Source organism: Rhinoderma darwinii, chromosome 3, assembly GCF_050947455.1.
Source record: "Rhinoderma darwinii isolate aRhiDar2 chromosome 3, aRhiDar2.hap1, whole genome shotgun sequence".
Taxonomy (NCBI): domain Eukaryota; kingdom Metazoa; phylum Chordata; class Amphibia; order Anura; family Rhinodermatidae; genus Rhinoderma; species Rhinoderma darwinii.
In genome coordinates, this window is record NC_134689.1 from 166,275,772 (window position 1) to 166,290,463 (window position 14,692).

Below are 14,692 nucleotides of genomic sequence, written 5' to 3' on the forward strand. Positions count from 1 at the left end.
ATACTTTTACTAGCTGGGCGCTCTGAAGAGAAGTATCATCCACTTCTCTTCAGAACGCCCAGCTTCTGACAGTGCAGATCTGTGACGTCACTCACAGGTCCTGCATCGTGTCGGCCACATCGGCACCAGAGGCTACAGTTGATTCTGCAGCAGCATCAGCGTTTGCAGGTAAGATCGACTTACCTGCAAACGCTGATGCTGCTGCAGAATCAACTGTAGCCTCTGGTGCCGACACGATGCTCGTTTTTTAAAAATAAAACGTTACTGTAATCTACATTGCAGCGCCTATCTGCTGCAATAGCAGATAGGGGTTGCAAAATCTGGTGACAGAGCCTCTTTAAGGCTAGTCTCAATTCCTTCGCTTTTTGATGGCAAGAATACGATCGTTTGCAATGCCATACGGGACAATAAAGGAAGGAGGAAAACAAAACAAAACATGTAGACCCATTTTAAGTCAAAGGGATCCACCATAACAGCTATGTCTCTCTTAAAAAGAAGCCATCCAGAATTTTTATTTTTTAGTCTTGGCCATTTTACTAAAAATCAAGTTTCTAATGAAAAATTATATCCCCTTTATTATTTCCTACATACCCTTCTGGCTGAAGATCAGACCATGCTCGGCTGCCCCAAGGAAGAGGGGAAAGCAATGTAAGGGCTTAGCTGCGGCTTTAATGTTCACAAGTGGGCATCTGGGTGGGGATGCAAGTAGTAATAATGGGGCAATAATTTTTAGGAAAGTTTTAAAACTTTTCTTTTTTTATTACTAAAAATCAAACACCACACTTATGGCCATGGGGGGGGGGGGGGGGAGTAAGGCCAGAACACGGATGTAAACAAAGCTTGATATTCTACTCAAGTAATCAGTTTGAGAAAATCTGCAAATTAGTGTTCTACACATTAAACAGCTATGATGTAAACATGTAGGGTGCATAATTTTCCATTCAAACACGAAGCTTGAATTTCAGCACACTAATGCTAGGCTTATACCACGTTTATTGGAATGTTTTGAAAGGTACGGTATTTGTTTTACTCTCAGAATAACAAAAAGGTACGTTTGAAACGAAAAAAAAAAAAAAAAAAAACAGGATTAAGGCGTGAACAGGACAAAAAAAAAAAAAAAGCAGCCTGCAAAATTGTGTGTGTCCAGTTGCATTCAATATTATCTGTACAATGACAAAAAAGAAAAAAAAAAACACACAAGAACTAAATAGTACTTTTAACAGGATGCAAAAACGTGGTGTGAACCTTAAACGTCCCATGCCAAGATTAAATTTTTAAATCTTCACCCAAACCTGTGTTGCTTTTTCAAGTTGTAACTTAAGCTCTGTCAACTCCAAGTTGGTGTCGTGCAGCTGGGCCTTTAATTTCTCATTTTCTGCCATAATCTGTTCGTACAACTGAAACAGAAAGAAACATGTATATAAAACCATTAATAGTAAATTCCAAGTAATAAATATGAACATAAAGTATGTTAGCTACATAAAGCTTACTTTCTTTAAACAAATTAAAATCAGATACTGAAACGTTTTGTTTTTTTTTTAAATCTGTATTTAATTTTCTGATTATAGGCTTTTTTTCTGTACATAAATATGGGAAATGTAATTTTGATTTAGCAGTTGATATGATCGGTTAACAGCGTTCAGAGATATGCTTTTAGAGCAGTCAGACGTACAATAGGAAGCAAAAGTTTGCAGATGACCGATGGCTTCTATGAGAGAACGCTCTAGGCGTGCTCTGTAACCTGTTGTGGAGTGGTCATAGTGTAGGAAGGGGAGGAGGTAGGTGAGCCGTGTCCATCACTTATTATCAATGGTGGATTGTGTTATCTGCATCTAGCGGTAGAAGGGGATTATTTTTGAGGACTCCTCATAAAACCCTTTTCTCATCCAGTGTATTGGGGTACAGACCATGGGTATGTGCAGTTATCACTAAAAAGCATGACAAAGAATATTTATAAAATAAAATAAAAAAATAATAAAAAAGCGTTGACCCCTGCTATATACACACGAAGCTAATTAATTCATTATAGAAGCAGAAAACAAAAAAGGTAGAGAAAACATCAGAACCTGAGAAAAGAAAACCATCCAATGGACAAACATTAGCTGTAGAAGAAGAAGAGTGGGTGGGAGAGGTGTCCTCCAATGAACTGGACGAGAAAAGGATTTTAAGGGGAGTATTCAAAATTGACCCTTCTTATTCGAGAACAGATTGTGTGACTTTCTAAAGCAGTCCCGAGGGGTGGGAACAGAACAAAAGAATCTACTCCACAGATGCCTGCGAGACCTTGCTATTACGGGAAGCATCCACTGAAGCAAACGTATGCACGCTGTACAACTTGGTGAATGTCTGCAGAGAAGACCATGTAGCCACTATGCACGTCTAAAGAGCAGTAGCCTGACGGCGCACAGCTCAGGAGGAACCAACTACCCTAATGGAATGAGCGATAATCCGGAACAAGACTTCCCTTCCCTCAACTCTGTAGACCTTATGAATGGTAAAACAATTGCAGCAGGTTATAGTAGCATTAGAGGCTGCCAATGCCTTCCTTGAAACTTCCGGTACCACAAACAAGGTGCCAGAGTTCCTCAGAGAGAGGAAGTGAGGGATAGACACACAAGACGTGGACCAAATCTAGATTGTGAAGAGAGCACTTCATAAGATGCACCGGAGACATGCAAAGGACAGCAAAACGATATCCCTGTGAAGGTGAAAGGAGGAGACCATCTTGAGCAAAAAGGAAAGCACATTACACAGTACTGTGCTTATCCAGATGGGAGTTTAATATGGGGAACAACAAGACAGGGCTGTCCGTTCAGAAACCTTTTGGATAAAAGGTCACCCCCCACAAGGAACACAACCTTCCAAGTGGGGAGACGTAAAGAGATCAGCCACAGAGGTTTGAACAAAGCCGACTGAAGCGTGTCTAGCACCAAGGTCAAACGAGAATCAGGTGAGCAACCCTCTGCATAAAAAGTCAGAATATCAGATTTGGCTGCCAGTGGTCTGTTAAAGGGCAGGTGTCTGAACTATCTACACTTTTTAAGTGAACTGGGGACAAAACCACGATCCAACCCTTCTTGAAAGAAACACAATCCTGGAAAGAAAAAAAACCAAGGAAGGAAGATTCCAATCCCCTCACCAGCGTAAGCATGGTTGTTAATGCAGACTGAAGATAGCTTCCTAGCCTACAACATGGTATGAATCACTCAGTCTGAAAAACCTGAGCTCTCAGAAGTGCGGCTTCAACAACCACACAATTAAATATAGTGACTGTAAATTCGGATGGAAGAGAGCGTAGATTGTGCTAGAAAGGCAATGGCCAAGTAACGTTTGCAGAGCCACCACGTCTGTGTACCAACAAAGACGCAGTCAGTTTGGAGCCACGAGGATGTAGGATCTCCTGTGGCCTTGATCCTCCTGAGAAGCCTGGGAAGAAGGGGCAGAGAGGGTAAAGATTAATCATGTTTAATTTGTCCCATGAAGAAACTAGAGTGGAGAACGCGCATTGCTTCAACATCTTAACCCCTTGATATGAATTGGGGGACCTTGCGGTTGAACCTGGACGCCATCAAGTTCACGTCTGGCCTACCCCACCTGGAGCATAGCTGGTCGAATACCATGTGATGAAGAAACCACTCCCCGCGTCCACCAGTTCGCGACTAAGGAAATCCACGACTCCAATGTCGACCCCTGGAGTATCCACTGCCGGGAGAGCAGGAACGTGGAGCTACGCCTGCTACAGAATCCTCACGGCCTCTTCCATTGCCGCTAAACACTGTATCCTTCCTTGGTCATTCAGAAAGGCTACTCCTGTGACATTTTCCGTATGGACAGCCAGGAGAAATGAGTGGCCATGAAAAATGGCTGGAGATGGGAGCCATCAACTGAGGGATCATGGTGAAGTCAGAGGAAGTTGGATTGGTCAGTCCAATGATTGTTTCCACAGGGAGAGGATTGTTCTTTTGTCCTTCTGCTTCACAGGACATTTCCATCATTCCTGAGCTTGCCTTAGGACACCTGCATTACGGCTTGAAAGGTGTACCGCCCCAGACAAATTCCCCACCTGCCACAGTGTGTCAAACTGGGGGAACAAAACGGTCTCAATGGAAGACACCATGGTGCTCAGGATTCTCATACGGAGATGACTAACCTTGACGTAGGCATTCAAATGTTTGAAGTCCAAGGTGCGGCAGGCCGACTGGAATTTCGTGGGATTTACTCCAATCTCAGATAGTGAGGAAAAAGTGGAAGAAAAAAATAAAATGCTCCTCGACTCGAGAGTGAGTCTATTGCCTGAAAAATAGCAGATGTCCTGGAAAGCAGAGGCATAGACTGTAAGAATTAGTTGGGTGGTAGGCTTAGCAACTCTATTTTGTACCATGCACAACTGTATTTTGCTCACGTAACAGGATCAAGGCGTCCTGTTGCATGAACAGGACAATAAAAAAAAAAAAGCAGCCTGCATAATGGTGTGTGTCCAGTTGCATTCAAATTTATCAGTAAAATTTGACAAAAAAACCCCCACAAACTAAATAGTACTTTTAACAGGATGCAAAAACGTGGTGTGAACCTTAAACGTCCCATGCCAAGATTACATTTTTAAATCTTCACCCAAGCCTATGTTGCTTTTTCAAGTTGTAACTTAAGATCTGTCCTCTGGGTAAGGAAATGACTTCCCGCACCCAGACGTTCAAGATATGACAGAGACAAACATTCTTGAAGTGAATGAAACTTCAAAAACAAGCCTAGAGCAAATAAAACCAGCTTGGCCTGGTGTCCTGGATGGATTGTTGCCCAGATGCTCGGACTGAGAAAGCTGGGAAAAGGGAAGAAAATAAGGTCCCAGTCCCTGAGAAGTCAGGGCATGATTAACTTTAGTCCGAGGCAGATGAGAGCTCTTTCCACCTGTGACTTTCAAAATGCTCTCATCCAGGTGGGTCCCGAAAAGTCAGGAACCTGTAAAAGGAAGAGCAGTCAAGGACTGTTTTGAAGCAGTGTCGGCAGACAGGCAGTTCTGCACATCGCAACAATGGAAACTCAGGCGTGGGCAAAGTGGAGCCCTCTGCAACCAGGGAGGCTTCACACAGATATTTAGTTGTGCTAGACAGCTGATGAGGTCCACTAATTTTTCAGCGGGTGCCTTCAATAGAATAGCATGACGGAGTCAGCGAACCCATTCAGTGGAGGCCCTGCTGACTCATGCAGATGAAAAAATGGGTCTCAAGGCCGAGCCATTAAATTCAAAGGGGGGGGGTGTATGTGTGTATATATATATATATATATATATATATATATATATATATATATATAAAAAAACCTCTGGTTTGGTACAAGAGGTTGCGGAACAAGGCGGCATCCACAATTGGAAAAGTAGTAGTGTTGGCGATTTCAATTGGAAGGAGTGGTTCAGTGGAAGGTCTTAAGAGGAGGGAGATTGTTCTGCATCAGTGATATGTAATAAGAATACTTTGAAGAACTGCTCATCATTAAAGTTCTGAGTTGGAAATCTGAAAATTCTCTCTCCGACAAAGGGGAGAGGAGGCAACAGACTGGAGGGAGGGGGGGGGGGGGATGAGATAGTAGATGGTGGGTGAGAACAAGCAGACCTAACTAGTTTTTGGGGCCTGCTACGTGGAAACGACATGGATTAAAAGTCCAAAGAGGGCTCGTCGGAAAAACTGACCTGGATGCCCATAATGGACTGGGTGACATAAGAGGTCGCCAATGGCCTGGGAAAGAGTTGGCCCATTCTGGTTCAGACCTAATCGATCTGCAAAGCGTGGGGTGAAGGGGCAATGAATGCTTAATTTAGAGGCCAGCTTGCATTGCAGAGGAGTAGGTTGGCCACATGAAAACTTTTGGCCACATGTAGAGCAAGGATAGTGAGCTACAATGGTTGACTGTCGGGACGATTCTCCACTGGAGTCAGACATGGCAGTAGAGGGGTCAGCATGTCCCACTGTAGAAAAACACCAAGTGCCCATCATTAGATGCATAAAACAGGGTGACAACATCGCCCCCATTACCCAGCTAGAAGAGAGAAAGAAAATTATTTATAAACAAATGCCAGACAGCCCGCTGTCCCAGCAGGGGTGTCTTCCTCCTACGGATGCGAAGCCAAGACTGAATTATCTCAGTTTCTGTAGGAGGGTTGTATCCTGTAAAAGGAGCCAACACTTCATTCTTAGTGTTCTGGTCTAGTGGCAACATATACCCACAGTCTGTGTCCCCCAATAAGACGAACGAGTAACCGTGTAATCCTGCCTGTGAGGATAATGAGATGACTGCTTAGACTGATCGCTACAGAACAGGAAATGGCAGTCTATTATGAAATTCAGTGGCCTATGAAAACACTGCATGATTTGTTTTTTATTTATTTTTATTAGTACAGAAAACATGGAAAATTTAAAAACCACAAAAAAAAAAAATGAATGAAAAATATGTTTAACATAAAATCTTGATTTAAACAACAGGTCATTCTCTGATGACATTCTCTTAATGTTTAGAGATTGTCCGTTTTTAGCCTGCCAAACTGCTAACACACAAAGCAATCAACTGCAGAGGGCAGGGTTTAGAGTGCAAGATGCCGGACACTGCAAAGTTGTTTTGCATATGGCGCATGGCAGGTGAAAACTTAATTTTTTTTACCGTGATGCAAGGACTAAGATATTTCAGTGTTCTACTGCTTTACCCTATATTAAACTAGCGATGTTAGCAGTTTGGGAGCCTAAAACCGGACAGACTCCCGTGAAGTGTTACAGACTCCTTACAGAAGCCCTTATTACCTTTTTAAAGTCTGTGGAGCCATCTTTGTCTAATCTACTATGACCAGGTCTAATCCTTTCCAAGAAACTGGATGATCCAATATTTGATTCATATCGGTCAGTGGACAAAACACCCATATTTCCTGTTGTATACCTAAAAGCAAACGGTGCAAAAAATGAATAAATTATATAATAACTGAAGATCTCTCTCTCAGGGCGCTGTACATATGAAATATAGAAGTGTTTAAATACATAACCTAAAACAATAAAAACAAAACATGAGATTGCTGAGTGACAAACTGGTACAAAAGGAGAAAGGGTCCTGCCCATGAGGACTTACAATCTATGAGAGAAGGGGCAAAGGAGACAGAAGTTGAAGTTAGAAGCTACTAATATGGTAGTGCAGGGTTATTGTAGTTTATAAGCATTCCTAAAGAAGTAGGTTTTCAGGATGCTTTTGAAGTTTTCAATGGTGGGAGAAAGTCTGACGTGTTGGGGTAACAATTTCCAGAGACGTGTTGGGGTAACAATTTCCAGAGAATGGGGGATGCACGGGAGAAATCGGAAAGGAGATAACCATAAACGAGAGCACAGAGAGCGGTATTGTGAGGACCAGAGACTACGTGTGAGTAGGTATCGTGAGTAAAGGGCAGAGAAGTGTAGAGTGGGAAAGGTTGTGGACAGCCTGAAAAGGTGGAATGAGGGGAGAGGTAGATTAACCAGGCAGAGTTGAGGGTGGTTTGTAGGGGTGCAAGAGTGTTCTATGGTAAGCCACAGAGAAGGATGTTGCAGTAGTCTCAGCGGAAAATGCTAAGGGCATGTTCAAATATTTTGTTGAACTAAGGTTGAGGAAAGAGCGTATTCAATAAATTTTTATGTGAATGGGCAGGAGCTAGTAAGAGTTTGGATATATACAGTATATTTATTTATGGCTGTAGATCCAAAGATCAAATATATGTCAGTACTTTAGTTTTAAAGATACATATAATGAAACTAATCCATGGAAATTCAATTAACGGTGCTCCATAGGCAGAATGCAGGCTGCTGTAAACGGTTGGCTGATACATGGCAAGAAACATTATAAACAATTATGCTCTTGCACCATTATCAGATCACAAACGTGTAAAGACATTTTAATTACACAAATCACTGAACTCATGATACTCCTTCACGCATAAGCTCAAGAAAAACTATCCTTTGAACTAGTAAGCATTTACAAAGATATATGGTCATGCATATAAACTGGTGCAGGCATGAGTGTAAGCAAATGGTAATTTTAACAAAAACATTAGAAGTTGTAAGCAAGTACTGGATTGGCTATACTTTTCACACTAATGTTTTATATCTGCCCCAGTCTACATGTATCCCCTCTAGGTTATCTGTCCAAGACCATTTTGAAACTCATCTGTCTTACTGTGGTAGTCATTTTGTAAATAGGGCAAGCTTCATTTTTCCAAACCCTGCATTCTGAAAGATTTTTGTTCTTTTATTTTGGACAAATAGGACTTTCTATGGTACAGAAAAAAAAACAATCTAACTATTTAGGAGGGATTATGTACAAATGAAAGAAAGAAAAAAAAAGGACAAGAGTCTTCTAGGATTACTGAAGAAAACTAATTTTTCATGAGACTATAAAATCTATTAAGTAGCGACTCAAAAGCACATATGTAAATGATAACTGAAACCATACTGTTCAATTATCGTACAAAATGCAATGTACTACTTACCGAGATATGTTATCAGTCTAAAGAAGGGGGAAAAAAAGGGAAAAGAATTAATAACTCGTGCAGGACAGTTTAGAGATAAAGAAGAATAAGCAGGTAAGTAACCTTGAATCTACAAATATACTGGGTGCAGTACAATATGAGCCCGGTTGGTGACCCCCATGTTTGCACATTATCTCTTAAAGAGAACCTTTCACCTCCCCATACATGTGCAGCTGAGTGCAGCATGTAATGGGGAGAGCTGCACAAACCCTGGGGCACTTAAATTTTTTTTCTACCTCCCTCCGTTATTTAGATATCGGTGCCTTTATATTTGGTGCCCGATATTTAAATAACCCCTGAACAGTCAAGGGGGCGTGTACTGTCAAGGGGGCGTGTTACTATGGCTTTGACACTGTCAAATCAGATATGGACAGTGTTACAGCAAAAGCGAGGAGAGAGAGTTCACGCGCGCACGCTCTTTCACTCTTCAGCTGTGAAGATCAGTCTACTGCCGAACTGGCAAGGGGGCGTGTCACTGCTATGGACAGTGTTAAAAGAGCTGGGGAGCGCTTACACTGTCCGTAGCAGAGACTGTTCGGCAGAAGACTATATCACTATGTGCAGCCACATACACACTAACGTTACTGAAGTGTCCTGAGAGTTAGAGGACATCACCTCCAGCCGGGACGTGATGTCTATTCAGAATCCTGACACTTCGGTAACGTTTCTTTGAGATTTACAGAAAGGCAAGTGTAATCTCGTTTTAAATGAGAGTTTACAGCGTAATCTCGCGAGATTACGCTTGCCTTGCTGTAAATCTCACAGAAACGTTACCGAAGTGTCAGGATTCTGAATAGACATCACGTCCTGGCTAGAGGTAATGTCTATTAACTATCAGGACACCGCAGTAACACGTGTGTGGTGTGTGTGTGTGTGTGTGTGTGTGTGTGTGTGTGTGTGTGTGTGTACACATAGTGACATAGCTATATCACTATGTGCTGTGTAAATGAATGGAGAGAAGTGTGAGACGTTGATTGGTCAGCGTCATACACTTTTCTCCACAACGCCCACTTCGTCAAAAAGTAACACGCCCAGTTGTCCATTAAGAAACTCATTAGCATAAAGCTAAAATAGGTCACAACTCCGTCAAAAATTATAGTTTTTTTAAATAAAAAACACTGTTGTAATCTACATTACAGCGCCGATCACATCATGTACAATATAGGCCACTTATAATGTGGTGACAGAGCTTCTTTAAAGAGACTGTCACCACATTATAAGTGCCCTATCTGCTACATAAGGAGATGGGCGCTGTAATGTAGGCGACAGTAATGCTTATTTAAAAAAAACGATCTTTTTTCACGTTAGGAGCGATTTTGGTTTATGCTAATGAGCTTTCTTAATGCCCAAGTGGGCGTACTTTTACTTTCGACCAAGTGGGCGTTGTACCAATCAGCATCATGCACTCCTCTTCATTCATTTACACTGCACTAGCGATATAGATATATCGCTATGTGCAGCCTCATACACAAGCCCTAACATTACTACAGTGTCCTGATAATGAATACACATGACCATCCAGCCTGGACGTCATGTGTACTCAGAATCCTGACACTTCTGACTTTTTTTGTGAGATTCCGGCAAGTGAAACCAAATCTCGTTTAGCTCCGTGATCTTGTGAGATTTTGTATCCGTTGCTGGAATCTCACAAAAAAAAAAAAAGAGTCAGAAGTGTCAGGATTCTGAGTACACATGACGTCCAGGCTGGATGGTCATGTGTATTCATTATCAGGACACTGTAGTAATGTTAGGGCTTGTGTATGAGGCTGCACATAGTGATATAACTATATCACTAGTGCAGTGTAAATGAATGAAGGAGTGCATGATGCTGATTGGTCAGCGTCATGCACTCCTCTGTACAACCCCACTTGGTCGAAAGTAAAAGTACGCCCACTCGGGCATTAAGAAAGCTCATTAGCATAAACCAAAATCGCTCCTAACGTTGTGAAAAAAAGATTGTTTTTTTAAAAATAAAAAGCACTGCTGTCACCTACATTATAGCGCCCATCTCCTTATGTAGGAGACAGGGCACTTATAATGTGGTGACAGAGTCTCTTTAAGCAAAAATCTAGTTTGTTACTTTCAATCCTCAACACATAATAGGTTATTTGGCTTATAAAATTAGCTCTAGTGTGTTTGTATATGTCGGATTACAGTTTTTTCTGGTAACAATGCATACAGGACAGTTCTACATCAAAATACTTACAGACAACACCATATTTAAATGGTTGCCAAAGCCTGAAGTATTAAATCATTTCAACTGGTTTGTCTAGTTCCCATAATACTTCTTGGCAAAACAGGTCTGTCTCAGGTTTCTCTTTTGGATCAATGTGGCTGACTAGTGACCTTTTGTCTGCTTGTTAGCATTCTTGAGCTACTGCCATATTCAGCGGTATGCTTTACACACCACCAAGAACAAATTGCTGAAGGGAACCTGTAAAGTTTGTGTTAATCCTATTTACGTAAGATATGGTAGAAAGTATGACAATCGGAAAAAAAAACGTGTGGGTTAAATAAGGATATATTGTAATAGTTCAGAATTTTATGGATGCGGCGATACCAATTATATTCATTTATTTTTTTAAATATGCTCTAGGGGAAAATAGCTTTTTTTTTTTCTTTTTTACATAACAGGGCTTAGTAGGAGCACAAAAATGGCAGACCTTGGGGCCTTCATTAGGCCCCCAGGCAGCCATAGCAACCATCGCCACCCCGCAATTGCATAGCGGGGGGCGCGATCAGCCACTAGAGACGGGTTGCCCCCCTCTTTCTAACGATTTAAATGCCGCAGTCGCTATTGACCGCAGCATTTAACAGGTTAAACAAGCCGGATTGCGCTCGAGCACGATCCCGCTCGTTACTGTGAAGTGTCAGCTGTAACATAAAGCAGACACCTGCATCGTATGGAGCCCGTTCACTCAGTGAGCCTGTTCCATACTTCCCCTACTCTATGACGTATGGATACGTCAAATGCCGGGAAGGGGTTAAACTGCAGAGTACAGTGCTGGGCTGTTTCGTCAGTCCCATAAACATTGAATTCAAGCTCATCACTGCAGGTGTTGCAGCGAGGAGGAACGGGGAGGGGGGTGTAGGATCTGGACCCAAGCTCTTGCAATCAGTGTGGATCCCCAGACAACCTTATTAGGTGTATATAAGTAACAGAAATAAATAAATAGGTGTACTACTACATCTAATTGTATCGCTATTACCTAAAACAGCTAAACATAAGCTGCCACCCAGAACACCATGAAACTCACAGCTCAAACAGCTCTTTGAACTCTAGCTGGACTTTGGCTTATTCAACTAATCCCAGAATGTATTGATTTTCCATTGTTACGTAGCGCCATCATATTCCATAATGCTGTACAAAGATTGTCCCAATCTAATAGTTTCCTTATGTTAACCATATAAACACCATGGCCAACTTAAACTCCAAATATACTTATCTGACTTTTAAAAATCTTGACTTTCTACTGGATGTTGCTTGAGTGCGGCAACTTTTTTTTCTCATGATATTTTTTTTTTTTAAGTATCCTATGTAGTCCATGGACAAAATGCACACCACTTATTCTAATCTCCTACCATCCTCTTTTAATGTATTTCTTAGGCTGGGGTTGAGAGATGGATATCAGAGAAACTATGGCTGTATTATGAAATAAGGCCTACAGGAATGTAGACCTCTTCTAAATGATGCATCTCCAGCAATAGCCATTTACGATGTCCATTATGAAGCATTACTAATAGATACCCAATCTGAGAATACTTACTCGGTCTCTCTTATTCACGCTGCCATCTGTATCCGATAGATGATCTTGCTCATTTTCATCACTCTAACAAATCATGAAAAGAATGGATCTTTTAATAAAAGCCTTAATGGACATAACAAAAGTTGGTGAATAATCTCTAGAGCTTCATAAACAATAACCCAAACTAGATTAGAAGACCATACGAAAATAAAAACAGTCTAGTAATTGAGAACACTTCATTCCTGTCCATGCAGAATTCACAGAAGCAAATTAGATTAATGTTGATATCATGTGAAGGGCACTGCTGTCGCAGTGTTAAACTCCCTAGCATACTTTTTTGCTGAATGTGTAGGACATAGCTAGTGTAACTACAAGCAAGATAGGGGTGGCAATTAATCGAAAAGTCAAAATCGAAATTCAGCGTAATCAATCGTCATCTTGCGAATTTCGGTTTTATCAATTATTTTTTCCCGGTTTAAACAGTATCTACATTTTCAGGATGCAGATACAGTTGAATCCAATGGTAAAGCAGGGGACCGTAAGGTCCCTACTCTACCATTCACTATGTATCGCTGGATGTGAGGCAGAGCCGTTATAGCGCCGAGCTGCATAGACCGGAGGAGCAGAGGGATCTCCTTCACTCGTCATTTGAACGGGGTTAGGGGAGTATGTATATTATTTTCATCAGGCACTATTGAGGGCAGCTGTGGGTGCATTATACAGCGTGGGGGCAGTTATGGTGGCATACTGTGTGAGGTCAACTATAGGGGCATTATAATGTGTGGGGAGCATTATGGCGGCAATATACTGTGTGGAGGGCAGTGTCAGGGGGTATATTATATACAGTAGCCTACAGCAGGCTCAGGGGATTAATATTAATTCAATGGCATGGCAAGCAAATAGGGGGTGTGACATGCAAAAAGGGGTGTGGCCTAAATAATCATTCATTAATCGTAATTGGTTACATGTTCAATTAATTTTGATTCGGTCAGAATTGCCCAGCCCTAATGCAAGATATCCTGGAATAAGAGCTCTTAAAGAGGCTCTGTCAGCACATTATAAGTGCCCTATCTTCTACACAATGAGATTGGCGCTATAATGTAGGTAACGGCAGTGTTTTTTATTTAGAAAAACAATTTTCCACAAGTTATGAGGATTTTCGCTTTATGCTAATTACTTTCTTAATGCCCAACTGGGCGTGTTTTTACTTTTGACCAAGTGGGCGTTGTAAAGTGTATGACGCTGACCAAAGTAAAAACACACCTAGTTTGGCATTAAGAAAGTCATTAACATAAAGCTAAAATCATTCATAACTTGTTAAAAATAGATTGTTTCTCTAAATAAAAACCACTGCTGTTATCTACATTACAGCGCCAATCACATTATGTAGGAGATAGGGCACTTGTAATGTGGTGACAGAGCCTCTAAGCATTAACTCCAGCCTCCTAGTAAAATCCTGAAATGGAAGTGTGTAGTGGGCAAATCTTTTCTTTAACCCCTTCCCGCCCAATCACGTACATTTACGTGATTAAAGCTGGTGGCTTACCGCCTTTTCACGTAAATGTACGTCATGGAGATGAAGCTGGCTCAGGAGCTGAGCCAGCGACATCACCGCCGGGTGACAGCTGTATGTTACAGCTGTCACCCTGAGGTATCGGCCAGGACCGGAACTAGCATCCGATCCGGCCGATTAACCCCTCACATGCTGCGTTCAATAGAGATCGCAGCATGTGAGGAGTTTATAGCCACCGGCACCCCAGCAACGTGATCGCTGGCTTGCCGGTGGCTGCAAAGGCGATCGGAGGGCTAATACTTACCTCCCGATGAGCCTGTAACGGAATCCTCCTATGCCCCGTCGTCGGCAGGGCCCAGGAGGCTTCCGGTACCATCGGCAAGATGGCGCCAGCTCAGCTTCCGGCTCAGAAGCTGAGCCGGCGTCATCAGCAGTGGGTGTCCGCTGTATGTTACAGCGGACACCCCGATCTATCGCCAGGAACCGGAGCTAGCACCGATTCCTGGCATTAACCCCTTCGATGCAGCGATCCATTGTGATCGCTGCATCCTAGAGGTTTGTAGCAAATCGGCAGCCTTGCAACGCGATGGCAAGGCTGGCGACTGCTACCATGGCAACAGGAGCCCTAACAATGGACTCCTGTCTGCCATTACGTAAGCTGATTAGGCCCCGCCCAGAGGCGGAGCCAGATCGGCTTGCTGTCAGTGAACAACTGACAGTTCCAATACATTGCACTACATAGGTAGTGCAATGTATTAGAACATCAAACAAACAGTTGGACATTCAAGTCCCCTAGTGGGACTAAAGAAAAGTGTAAAAAAGTAAAAATAAAAGTTGTGAAACATACAATAAAAGTTTCAAGTAATAACACAAAACACAATCGCCCTTTTTCCATTATCAAGT

At 42.1% G+C, this 14,692-nt stretch overlaps 1 protein-coding gene across 3 annotated transcripts in view; it reads right to left on the minus strand.

Moving 5' to 3' along the window:
* Positions 1–14,692, minus strand: part of PPP1R12A (protein phosphatase 1 regulatory subunit 12A) — a 163,435-nt gene that overhangs the window by 18,446 nt on the left and 130,297 nt on the right. For 2 of the 3 annotated variants that reach the window (XM_075857006.1, XM_075857003.1), the window contains 4 exons: positions 12,298–12,360; positions 8,492–8,508; positions 6,786–6,918; positions 1,287–1,397 (listed from right to left, as the gene is read on the minus strand). In XM_075857006.1, the coding sequence (XP_075713121.1) occupies positions 1,287–1,397; positions 6,786–6,918; positions 8,492–8,508; positions 12,298–12,360 (324 nt within the window). The remainder of the gene's footprint in view (positions 1–1,286; positions 1,398–6,785; positions 6,919–8,491; positions 8,509–12,297; positions 12,361–14,692) is intronic. The other variant, XM_075857004.1, reaches the window with a different exon arrangement.